The sequence below is a fragment of the Mizuhopecten yessoensis genome, unplaced genomic scaffold (genome assembly GCF_002113885.1).
Source record: "Mizuhopecten yessoensis strain PY_sf001 unplaced genomic scaffold, ASM211388v2 scaffold11057, whole genome shotgun sequence".
NCBI lineage: Eukaryota > Metazoa > Mollusca > Bivalvia > Pectinida > Pectinidae > Mizuhopecten > Mizuhopecten yessoensis.
The window spans coordinates 178,939-191,454 of record NW_018408857.1 but is presented as its reverse complement, the minus strand read 5'-3'; the positions used below and the strand labels follow the sequence as shown (position 1 = coordinate 191,454).

At 36.5% G+C, this 12,516-nt stretch overlaps 1 protein-coding gene across 3 annotated transcripts in view; it reads right to left on the bottom strand.

The window, feature by feature from the left end:
• The window catches only part of LOC110465120 (vasoactive intestinal polypeptide receptor 1-like), a 66,480-nt gene that overhangs the window by 24,844 nt on the left and 29,120 nt on the right, over nucleotides 1–12,516 (bottom strand). For 2 of the 3 annotated variants that reach the window (XM_021520716.1, XM_021520718.1), the window contains exons 2-3: nucleotides 4,277–4,373; nucleotides 1,766–1,885 (exon numbers count right to left, since the gene is read on the bottom strand). In XM_021520716.1, coding sequence (XP_021376391.1) covers nucleotides 1,766–1,885; nucleotides 4,277–4,373 — 217 coding nt within the window. The remainder of the gene's footprint in view (nucleotides 1–1,765; nucleotides 1,886–4,276; nucleotides 4,374–12,516) is intronic. The other variant, XM_021520717.1, reaches the window with a different exon arrangement.

The following is a 12,516-nucleotide window of genomic DNA, read 5'->3' as shown; positions in this document are numbered from 1 at the left end:
TTATCTTAAACCACATGCCGTGTACTCTGTTACAAGCCAATAAACAAGTCAGATTACTTGAAAGCGAAGTGTATATTTAAAAATATATATTTTATATCCTGTATGTTAGGACCCATTACTGAGTACCTCATTTGGTTTTCATAAACATGTGAACAAAACAAAGTGCGTATTGATATATATGTCAACCGCATTACTTTTTAAACTTTTGTCACCGCCCGCTTGAAGTTGCTCTGATAATACTTGTCATTGTGTTAGTTCAAATAACAAAATCAATAAAATACTATGGATCTAAGTACAAAAGGTAATCAAAACAAAATGTAAAGTATAACGTATAACAGTTTACAAATTAAATTTTAAAAAGGCAAGACATTTGGGTTTCTTTTATCGTGCTGTTGCTTTTATCAGCTAAGGTCATTTATGGACGTGAGATGTTTCACATTTTCCCACGAAAGCATGCTGTTCTCTCTATTGCGTTTACCCCTATGTATAAACATAGAAAACGCCCGTATTTTTATTAGTGACTTCTTAGCTTAATTAAAATGTAAATATAAGGGATGGAATATTTTTGGGTTTCATGACGTCATAAATGTTGAAAACAATATGTTTCATTTTATATGCTGGATGCCGAAAATTTTCAAAAATGCAATTTATTAAAACTAAACCTAGAGATAGGTTTATATAACTTGTAAGACTTGTTTTGAAATCGAATTCAAATACGTATTGCTTTGTAGTATATCGTAAATGGAAAACAAATGAAATAAAGTTTATCATAAATAAATGGATTAACATGTACTGAATCAAATGATGTGTGGTGATGGCTTTCTTCCGCCATTTATTGAATGGTTTCCTTTTGTTTAAAGATTATAACTCATTCCAAATGGAATGTTTTTTCTAACACTCATAGTGAATGATAGATAGCAAAATGACATGACGTCAACCAATTTCAACGGGACCTCATGATAACGTAAGTTAAACAGTAGAACACAGCTTTCAATGGGAGAGAAGATAAGCAAAACAGGAAAGAAAATAGCACTATTGCTGATATACATTGTTTGGAACATATTATTGTTAGACTAGGATAAAAAGAATCATCCCCTACAGTGCAGATATGCCAGAGACACTTAAACCTGTACAATAAGCCTTATGTTAGACAATCAATTATATCACCCTCAGATCTGATTTCTCTTTAGTACTCCCTCGGTAAGAGAAAAGTAACTACATGCTGTATATTTAAGGAAAAACCAATATTGGGGATTACATTCTGATATTTACCGAATATAAGATGTGTACTTTGCATAAATTTGCAAAGCGCCTCATGCACAAAGGCGCACACAATTATTTTCCGTATATACAGTATTACTACCAAACATAATCATGGTTATTCCTTATAGTTTAACACAAACAAAGACAGACAGAAGTCTGTTATAGTTCATAAGAGATGGTTGTTGATTTATTTCTGATAAAAACTAAATAAATTTGCGCAAAAATAAACTTGGTGCAGTAATTTCATCGCCTAGCAACTTCAACCAATCGGGCGTTAGAATTACAAATACCGCGCCAAACATTGCGGTATATGACGTCATCACTTTTTGCGTTGTCTGATTTTTAGATTATACGATATAAAAAGTCTAAAATTTGGAGAATAGCCAAAATGAAATAATCGTTATTCATAAGAGATGTTATACTTGATCTTTAGCATGGAACTCTTTTTCAAAGGAGGTGCACATTACAGTCCCCAATCCCAAATATATATGTATATACTCACGTAAATAGTTGAACTTGGCGATGTACTTTGGACAAGGCTGGACCGCCACAGTACCGGCGTCTGTTGGCGACCAGCACATGATATCGTCCCAGATTCGCGGGCATTTTAGGGAGTCGTCTGCTAACATAAATAATCAGTCGTATACGATCAGTTCAGTTTGCCAACAACACATTTTGTTATAAACCAATTTAGTATACTGTTGGGTGTTTTTTTTTAGAGGACTTCAAATAAGTTTCTATTACAAAGATTTTATGAAAATAGCTTCGGCCAGTCTCATATAAGTCAACGAATTAAAACCAGCAGGAAACATTTTCAACCATGATTTAAATTTATTGTCACGATTTTGAAAACATAAATAAATATCTTTTAACCTGATCAAGCCATATTGACTGAGACGAGTATTTCGCTTTCTCAGGACCATATAACCGCAAATACAAGAGAGACTTGTTCATGCCGTCATTTCCCTATTACATCATTACACTGCTAAACGTGGTTTGACAGTGAAACCGCCAGATCAGTGGGATCGTTTGATAGTTACACGGACAAATCTATTACCTCAAACACTGACCAGATAACGGAATAACCGGACTTTTTTTATTGCTGAAGTAAACAAGACTCGGTCATTGATATACAGATACTCGTGAACAGACATTTTCAAGATCATTAAAATCTAACGTGATGGCAACTGTCGCATTTCTATGATGAAGCATGGCGCAACTCGGTCCAATTACATACACTGACATGTTGTGAATGGTTTGAGGGGTTGCACAAATGAACGAAATCAATTTCAACAGGTGACAGCTGTACTCTCATAATTGATATACCTTTAGCGTCCCTTAATTAGACGCTGTTTCAACATCAACATGATTATATCTTGTTGTTTTCATTTTTAAAAAAAACTTCCGCAAACCAACTGTGGTTAATGTTGGTGATAAAATTAATGATAGAAAAAGACACTTGTTTACGGTGATCAGAATAAGCTACCGATTGGCAACTAGGCCAGCTTGAGTTGCAACTGAACTATTATCTAGCTATTCGGAATACATTCTGACCGTTTCCATAAGGTCAAAAAAGCGATCCGACAGAAAAAATAAAAAATATAAATCCAAATACATTTTAAAACATGCTAGTAAAACGAATGCAACACAGCATACACACATATATAAATCAAAAGGAAATTGTAAAAGGGCGACTCGTTAATATGAAATATTTATGGTTTGAGTATATAATTTTGGACGGCTAAAAAAGTGTAGTGTTTACTTGATGAGTTAGGGAATCAAAAGAGTAACCGATTAATAGATAACTGATACGGCAAACTGAGAATATGAAGCTGTCTAAGTGCTGTATATTTATTACATTTTAGCAAATAATGTGTTGAGTTTTCATTAGCATCGCAGAAACAGTTCGGGGAGGGTATGCTATTTTTCGTAAACAAGTGTTTATTTAGGGAGCTACACGCCATACGCAGTCTTGCGTGGTAGATTTGACCCAGACGTGAATCCTGAAAGTAGTATGACGGTGGAGATTGTTTACTATTAGATTTCAGAAAGGCTTTTAAATTGGAAATGGAAGGGTTATTTCTAACATGTAATGGAAGAGAATTCCAATTGTTTACATCAGATGGAAGGAATGCATTTATATAAATATTTGTTTTACAAATAATAGGTGTGAGACATGACGGGTCAGAAAGTCTGGTATTATAACTATGAACATCACTAACTGAATTAGGTAAGAGATTATACAGATAATCTGGAGTATTTTGATAAAACATTTTATGGAATTGTAACGTTTTATGATGATGTCTACGGTCTATTAATTTATTCCATTGAACTTCTGAATACAGTTTATCTAAGCTTGCAAGTTAAGCAGCACATGAAACAATCCTAGCAGCTTCAAAATTGACATTCTCTAGTTTAGAAATATATTCTTTGTGCATGCTATCCAAATCAATATCAGCATAGTCTACTAGTGGTCTGATAAACGAAAAATATATATTTTGTAATGTCTGCCTGTCGAGTTTTAATTTTAGAGATCGCATAATATTTAATCTAGACGTCGTTTTCTGAATAATTCGTTTGAGATGTTCACCCCAACTGCAATTGTTTGAAAAAAGAACTCCCATATTATTACACAACGGTACCTCTGATCTGATATTGCGCATACTCCTAATTGACTATTTTTGTTCGAGATTGCAAATTGAATAATTCATTTTCAGCTTCTTTAAGATTTGACTGTCTGAATTTATTTCTTGCTAGTTTTAAGCAACTAGTTACCAAATAAATAAGACACAAATACATTTCCAAGCAATAATTGTAGTTAAACAGTAATCAAATAAAATTACTCAAAGTAATGTAAAGTACTCAACTGACTTATAACATTCAATTTAGATACAACGAATTTAATTGATTTTGATAGTCCGGTATGATATACGATGCAAGCACAAAAATTCATGTTGGACAGGCGTTTTGACAAGGGAAAATAACGCATATAATCCCATTGATGGTGACTTACTTGTATTGGTTTTGCTGTCGAGGATGGTATATCCGACACATCTCAGTCGCTCTTTGTTGAGCGCCTTGCGTTGCGTATCCTCGTCCTGGATAACATTCTGTAAGATTAAGGTAAAAGGTAAAAGGGTGGAGGTCAAATTGTTGGCTGCCATTGTTGTTATTACCATGGTGACAGTCACAATTCATTCACTAGTAACACAAATTGGAAATATTTTGCGGCGTGGAATTGCAATATCCTTAAATTATTCCAATACACTTTGTATTTCCACAAATTACACGGAAATGCTATTTCAAAAATTCACTTGCGAAACGGCGGTGTAGTACGTGTAAGTAAGTAAGTTTCATCACTTTACACATTAAAAGCTCAATTTCAAAACACCAGGTATCGTCATAACATCATTGTTCCTCTCTTTACGACCACTGGTGTAAATGTGGTACATGTATATGTAGCTTGTTTTTTAGAATTGCAAAAGTTTCTACTGCCCCCTCGAACTGACAACAAGAACCTGCTTTGGTAGAAAAAGTCCGACACAATCCATTAAAGCATATGTATGGCTGTCATTTCCCGAAGAACGAACGGAAGAAACACCCTGAGGTTTGGACGAAACTGCCCAATAGATATGCGAGATGGCACTATGGGAGGGATTGTGTATTCTGAAGAGTCACTTCCGGTAGTTGGAGGTCATCACAAGGTCAGAATTGTTTTTCTTCTTTTCCACCCTTCCTAACGAAGATAGATTCAGTATTAAATTGCTTTTAGATCAGGTATAGAATACATTCGTTATGTTTACTTTCACTTCACTATATTGAAACTGTACACATTATCCGATGACGTTTAACGCATACAATACTAGATCACTTAGAGTTTTCCTAAACAACACAAAGATTCCCGAAATGAAGCTGGTTCCCTGATCTGAAGACACTCTTTCCGTATCTCGCACATAAATAACTGGTCTGTATCCAATTTAAAACATTTCTACGGCAACCATCATTATTAGGTTGTCTAATGTGACAGGTCTATGTTTCCAAAGAGACGGTGAACATTCCGGAAACGGTCACTCCGATTAACGATATTTAACACAGGCCTACGGTCAGTTCATGCCAATTTTCGCATGTAGGTCGTGCTGAGGAGTAAGGCCAGAGCCGGGTATTAAATGTAATGGCTAAGCGTTTGTACTGACCAGTACTTGTTTACATGTTCACCGACATTAGCCTATAGGAGTTAGGGAGTGTCCATATGTTGTCCGTGTGTGTTACAAGAACGCCTTAGGAACGTGCAGGTACATTAAGTAATTACAATTTATCAGCTCGGACAGGTGAAAGGGAGGCTGGTCAACAAACATATCATCGCCTCATCATCACAAACACCTCTACTGCAAGGCGTTATGAACAAGAGTACAAACACGACTTAGAAACGCGCATTCACCAACAGGAAATTCATACACGACTTTTTTGTAGATAACCGAACACAGCAAGACGCCTCAGTAATAAACAAAGAATAAACAACCTCCGAAAGAACGTTTGAAGAACAACCACATGCTATTCATACAGGTTCCGACTGAGGCTAATTACCCTATGGATGTATATTTAACTTGTCTCGAAAAATCCAATGGCGGATTAACAGCTGACAAGAAAGCACAAACAACCCCTTCAGCGTTATCAACAATATTAAGACAAGTACGCTAACTCCGCATAAACAAACGCTTTGGGAAGATGGCGTTCTTGTGAGCGGTGGTCTTTATAGTATCCTCCAGAGGGTTTAATGCTAATGTGTGTTTGCCTTTTAATACCACGTACATGTCTGAACATCTTGTATACGACATACTATGCATGTATAAATGTTTCCATATGAATCCAAAAATAAATCAGTAATAACGTAATATTGTACGTAGTTAAAACTGGTAAATTAGTTTCTCTGTCAAAATGGATTTGTAAATAACATCAAAGATGGCTCGGATTATCATGAGTTAGAAGAAAAAAAATGAATGATCACGACGGTAAGAATCATCGAAAATATCGTGATTCTATCATCGTCAAATGACGTCATCGCCCTAGCAGGTCATCTTAGCATCCAGTTCCTATCAGTATTACGTAGGCAAACGTTTTCATTGGTCGATTGGTTCAACATTTACTGCCTATCAATTTATCTAAAATCATGAAATCGAACGAACTAAACTTTGAAGACTATACTATCAACACAAATATTTCTGATTTTGTTTGGTATGTTAATATTTGTGCATCAAGGCACAAGCTATCTGAGTATGGTTTTTGAATTTTATCGTATATGTTAATGCATACACACACATGTATTCACAAACACACGTGCATGCACACACGCGAGCGCACATGCATACATGTTCACACACAAATGCACCGACACACTTACATATAGTCATTTAGCCTATAGTCAGCTTATACACTATTCCTTACATTCGCCTGGTTCGATTGCCCAGCACATCCCTTGCCGTGTTGTCTTTTTCCTTTAACGCTCCACACATCTTCGAATATAATCGTTTTTAAGATGAGACTTGTAATGGTGGGTTTTTTTAATTTTAAACACTTTTCTATAATTCTATTCCTAAAAGTATTATATCAATTATTACCGATGTTAGTAATAATAGCTAGACGTGTCTGGTCCCTGTGATTAAACAGAAACGTACATTTCCGTTTATGTTTGAACTTTATGTTCTCATCTTCATCACCAAGGTGTGAAATGGTAGTACCCTTCGCCTTCTTATCAGATTTTCGCTAATTGACGTTAAGTGAAGAGCGCTTGCTGTCACAGTATTTTACTCTAGCTTATCTGCTATATTGTAAATCTCCAAATAAATGTAAGAATGCACATAGAATAATGGGTTAAATATAGTTATAAGCTGCTGTTATAGGTTTCGTTTAACCTTCAATCTATTATTAGAAAGCAACTTCGGAAAATAACAGACAGATGTTATGTGTTATTTCTGAAGCTGATAAGGTTAGAATTTGTACCGTTCATGAGATAAGTGATAAGACCTTATCACATTCGCATTTACTACACATTTTTAAAGGTAACGATGGATCATATGTTGACGCTAACAAAATGTATTCTAATGTTCCTATACATTCCATTCGAAATAAACAAAACAAAAATTAACAACCATTTTCGAAATTCCAGGGTTTCTGCTCAGTTACGGTACATTCCCTGTACCCCTGGAATATGCCGTGACTATTTCGAAGGCTCTGCACACCCCACCTTGTGATAGTACAATCAAACTAGTTTGATCCTTTGACGTACAAGAGAATTGCGCGGTAGCGTAACGGTTCAATTGGTTAGTTATGAAATCAGATGTCGTTCTCTGAACTCTGTAAATGACAGCAATTGATCAGGGCTTTTTTTTAACTTGAAACCAATCAAAAAGCTAACTGAGTGCCTTCGATTTTGTCATGACAAATCTCATGGATGCAGAAAACGCAAGCGAGCATAACCACTAAAATCTCGAGGGTGGTCACTACCAACCCCAGTTTAAGAAAGAAAGAAAAAAAGAGAGAAAGAAAGAAAGAGGTCACTTGGTCGACTGACCGAAGCTGACTGTAACTTGGAACGAGTTTGTATTTATAGCCGGGCAGTGGTCAACGACCTATTATTGAGTGTGACACTAACACCGAATGTTTACCTCCTACATAATGTATGGTGCTGGCCGACACATTTTTACATGTACACTCATCGTGCTAAACTATACATATTCTAGCTGTGTCTGGACCGATTCGTCAAGATGCAACACAGTAATCAACCTAATGTTTTAATACTTGAGTTTTTTTATAAATGTTATATAATTAACGATTGCAAATGCCTCTATCTGTTCAGCAGTTCAGTATAGTAAAGTTGTTGAAAGCCTGGTTTACTTGAAGACATCATAACGCAAACTTTTCGACTGGGTATGTTCAAAAATCTTTAAAACAAAGCTGAATATTGCATGTACAGATATTGAAATTGAATACCTCACGACAAGAAACTCGTTTTTGTTGTTGTCATTTTCATGTTTATCTCAAAAATAACATTTTAATAAGAAGCTGTAATCTGTCGTTAAAACTGTCCATGCTTTGGACAACCTGTCCCTGGTGTCCCTGGAATCCCGCACAACATCCACAGACGAGATTTCCATGTTCTCATAAGAAAAATACACATCTTAATAAAACATACCTTTTTGAGAGAGTTCCCTGTATATGAGGTTCGCACGTTACTAGGTCTATCAGCTATCATCTGACTATCATCCGGGAGATAGTTTTTAGACTATCGTCCTCGCAATACGGCATTCGTTTCGAGATATTTTCAGAAGTGTTATTTTGTGGGTTCAAATATTCACGAAGGAACCAATAATAGTAACGTTCCGAGAGGTTCCGAGTAGATAAGATGACTCGATTCAACAGAAACACGAGAGCATGGGATTTGACAACTTCATAGCGGGAGATTTACAAGATCCTCTACATAATAAATACATAAACAGTAAGAAGTCGATTTCACTTCAGGATCATATTACAAATTCTTATCACCAGCTGATACACACTTGATTAATTTAACTCAACATTTGACATAAAATGCATTTAACAAAATGCGACAATACATTACGGCATGACGTTCAAGACTGTAATGTCGACTTTAATGATAGTAAAACGTGTCTGTGCAATAGTCAATTTATTACTTGAATCTTCCAATTAATCACATTTTAAATAGTTATGTCATCAAAATAATTACGCTTTAATTTATATAAAGAGAGAGTTTGAATATTGTCGGGTTCTTTAGCAGTACGTTCGTAAAATGATAAATGAGACCTGACTTTTTCTAACCTACAAATCTCCTCTTAGTCCAACCACGTGTGTGTCTCACGTTCTAATTACAAGGTGGTATAATCTACTGGCGAATTTGTTAGTGCCCAAGGTTTGCCGTAAGCTTGATAGCCACAGTTACATATATTGATTAGTGGCGCGGTTCAGTCTGTTACACTTCTATACATTGAAATTCGTATAATTGTGCCTACTTGGATTTCCACCTTTGTGGCCCCTAACAACGCTGACAAGTCCTAGAGGGACGAAACAGCTGCGTGGGGTTTTAGTTTGTTTCTGTTTTACATCACATCAACAGCTATGATCGTTTGATATATGGACGTACCAGGTTTTGGTGGTGGAGGAAAACCGGAGTACCCGGAGACAAACCACCGACCTGCGACTAGTACCTGGTGACTGCCCCACGTAGGCCTCGAAGCCGCGACCCATGGCACTGGGCTAGTAGATGGTCAAACGTCTTACTACTAATCCATCCCCTAAATATTAACGAAATGACAAAGCAATACTACTAACAAGAAGCAACATTTTGCTGAAAAGTATATCTAGAAATGAAATGTGTGTAAGAACGTATATTAAAACAAAACTAAGACAAAATTAGGACAAAATAATCCTTACTGGACCTTTTGGAACATTAATTTGAAAAAAAAAGAGAGTAGGTTTCACATTGCAAATTTTCAGTCCATATATTTATGAAGATAATAATTCTGATAATTGAGGATCAAAATATATATAATTTGACAGGTAATAGAATACAACATACAAACGAGATGCACGGTGATTTTCGTTCATCTAGTAGTCGGAAGTTGTATGAGTGTCATGTATTTGTTTCCTGGGGTTATATAATTATCAGCCCGGGTATGTCCTATGTGGGACAACCTAGAGGTGAACACATAAACTTGTACAAGGTAACCATTGCTCATACACATATACATCACAAGTGTGAGTGATATTTTCACCTGGGGCCTATACTGATATATATGTAACTGTCACCGAATACATGTATAAGAAACCATTAGATTTAAGGATCCCCACTGCCAAAAACTGTAACTACACATTTGAAACTGTTGTGTTTCTCTGGCATGATAAATAATATCTGAAAAGAAACCCACACATTGCGGCGCTTTTATCAAAAATAATAAAGATGAAATAAACAAAATGTAATCAACAACTCTCTGAGTGTAAAAAATGCTAAATCGGGACTAGACTGGAATTCGAACTCAGGACTTCAGATTGAAATACTATCACGATAACCGACTGAGCGACCTTGTCAACGGAAACGTCCCGTCCCAACAGTGCTTCAGTTATATCCAAAACGAAATTAAGAGAGGTCACTGTACATACGAAACCCCACAGTGCAATTGGATACTGATCCTTAAGGATCACTGTCCCATTGCACTGTAGTGTTTCATCTCCCCTTAACTTCCGGTTTGATTAACTGTAGCACAGCTTGGCCCGTCACTTCGTTGACTAGGTACGTAGCTCTGTCGCTTAGAGCAGTAGTATAATATACTGGAGTCCTGGGTTCGAATCCCGGTAGAGCCCCACTAATTTGTTACATTCAGAACACTATTGTTGATTGTGTTTTATTTATTTCATCTTCATTATGTTTTTCATTACAGTCCTGCAAGGTAGGGTTTTCTTTTCCGAAATGATTTATCAAAGCCATAGTCAGGCCGAAAAAAAAAAGAGTTTCTTATGTCACATGTTTCGGCAGTGGTACAGTACAATGATCCTTTAGAGGATGTCACAACAACAGAGGAAAATGGTTCTCCATTTTCGGAAAAATCGTTTTTGATAAAAAGTATGAAACCAGATTTCCAATTTGTATTTATTACTCTTGGTGGTCTGGATGGAAGCGCACAGAGAGTCTTCATGGGGAAGGAAACCAATGTGGTCTGACAGATGGCTTAATTCCTTGACACGTCCGATTAGGGAATCAAACCCTGGTCGTATTTGCAAACGGCGAGTGCGCTATCCACTGCGCCACTCGATCACCCTGAATAGAATAACTTCTCAGATGCTCTGGTAAATAGCATCTGCCTTATGTATGTATGTATATGTGTGTGTATGCACGCATGAGTGTATGTACGTGTGCATGTATGTATGTATGTATGTATGTATGTATGTATGTATGGATGTATGTATGTATGTATGTATGTATGTATGCATGCATGCATGCATGTATGTATGTATTATACATGTGTGTAAGCATGTATGTATGAGTGTATGTTTGTTTGTACATGTATGTGTGCATGCATGTGTGTAAATATGGTGTCTCCTATCATCATTGGCACTGATCTAATTCTTATGTTCCTAAAGCATGTTCATTATGTAAATGTTTGAGATGTACCTCCTGGGAGAGGGCTTGTATAGGCTTTGCCTGTTGCCCAATTCCCATTAAATCTGATTGATTTAATAAAATATTTTGAAATGAAATAACCTTCCAAACAATTTAGAATTTAAATTGCATGCACACTCCTGTAATCGTGGAAACATCCATCATACTCGGAATCGAGGCCTTCCAGTATTTTACATAGGCAGATTAATTGCTACAAATTCTTCACTGATGTTGCTGCATCTCCGAGCTTTTAAAAGATGCCAATAGCCCCGTAAAACGCGGTGTTTTGTAGCAGTATTTAAATATGTGGTCTGGTTATATTAACGAAAATTGCATATGCATAAAGCGTTAAATAATTGATCATTAGTTGTAGAACCAGAGATTGATCTTGGCAGGGAGTAGGGTCACAAAGTTGGCACACCTTGAACCATCATTACTGATTTAGGACGCTTCGCTGAGGAAGAGACAATAATTCTGAATGATTCCTTCCAAAAGCACATGCAAAGGAGTTCCAGATGTTTTCAAAGACGGAAAAGCAACCAACATGCATTTTAATTAATGGATATATCTAGACCAAAAAATCAATATGATATGCGTAGAATATAATGTAGCGTGGCTGCGTTGATTAGCCGCCAACCAGAATATTTATCTTTCCCAGCTTCCAGCTCTTGTTTGTTCGATAAAAAGAAAACCCCACAAATATGCAGCCGTTGTTTTGCATGCCGAGATGTCTGCAAGCCATCCGGAAACCGTTCCGGTTTGGTAATTAGATAGTGTAAAAAGTACAAATATACAGCCGATGTGTTTCCTGTCGAGATACCTGTACGCAGTCCGGAAACCGTTTCCGTTTTGGTAATTAGATGATGAAAGAAAGTAATGGGGCATGAGACACATGCCATGCATACCTCATCATAAACACTGTATATCGTGTGGCCCCCTGGGACATGCATCTTCATCTCCTAGATGCTTGTCATCGTCATTAGTTACCAATCATGTTCCCTAAATCTCTTTATCTTGCGAAAAACCCCAAAAAACACGCCGCAGTGCAAGAAAATATGGGTTATGAAATCATATCACCAGATCAT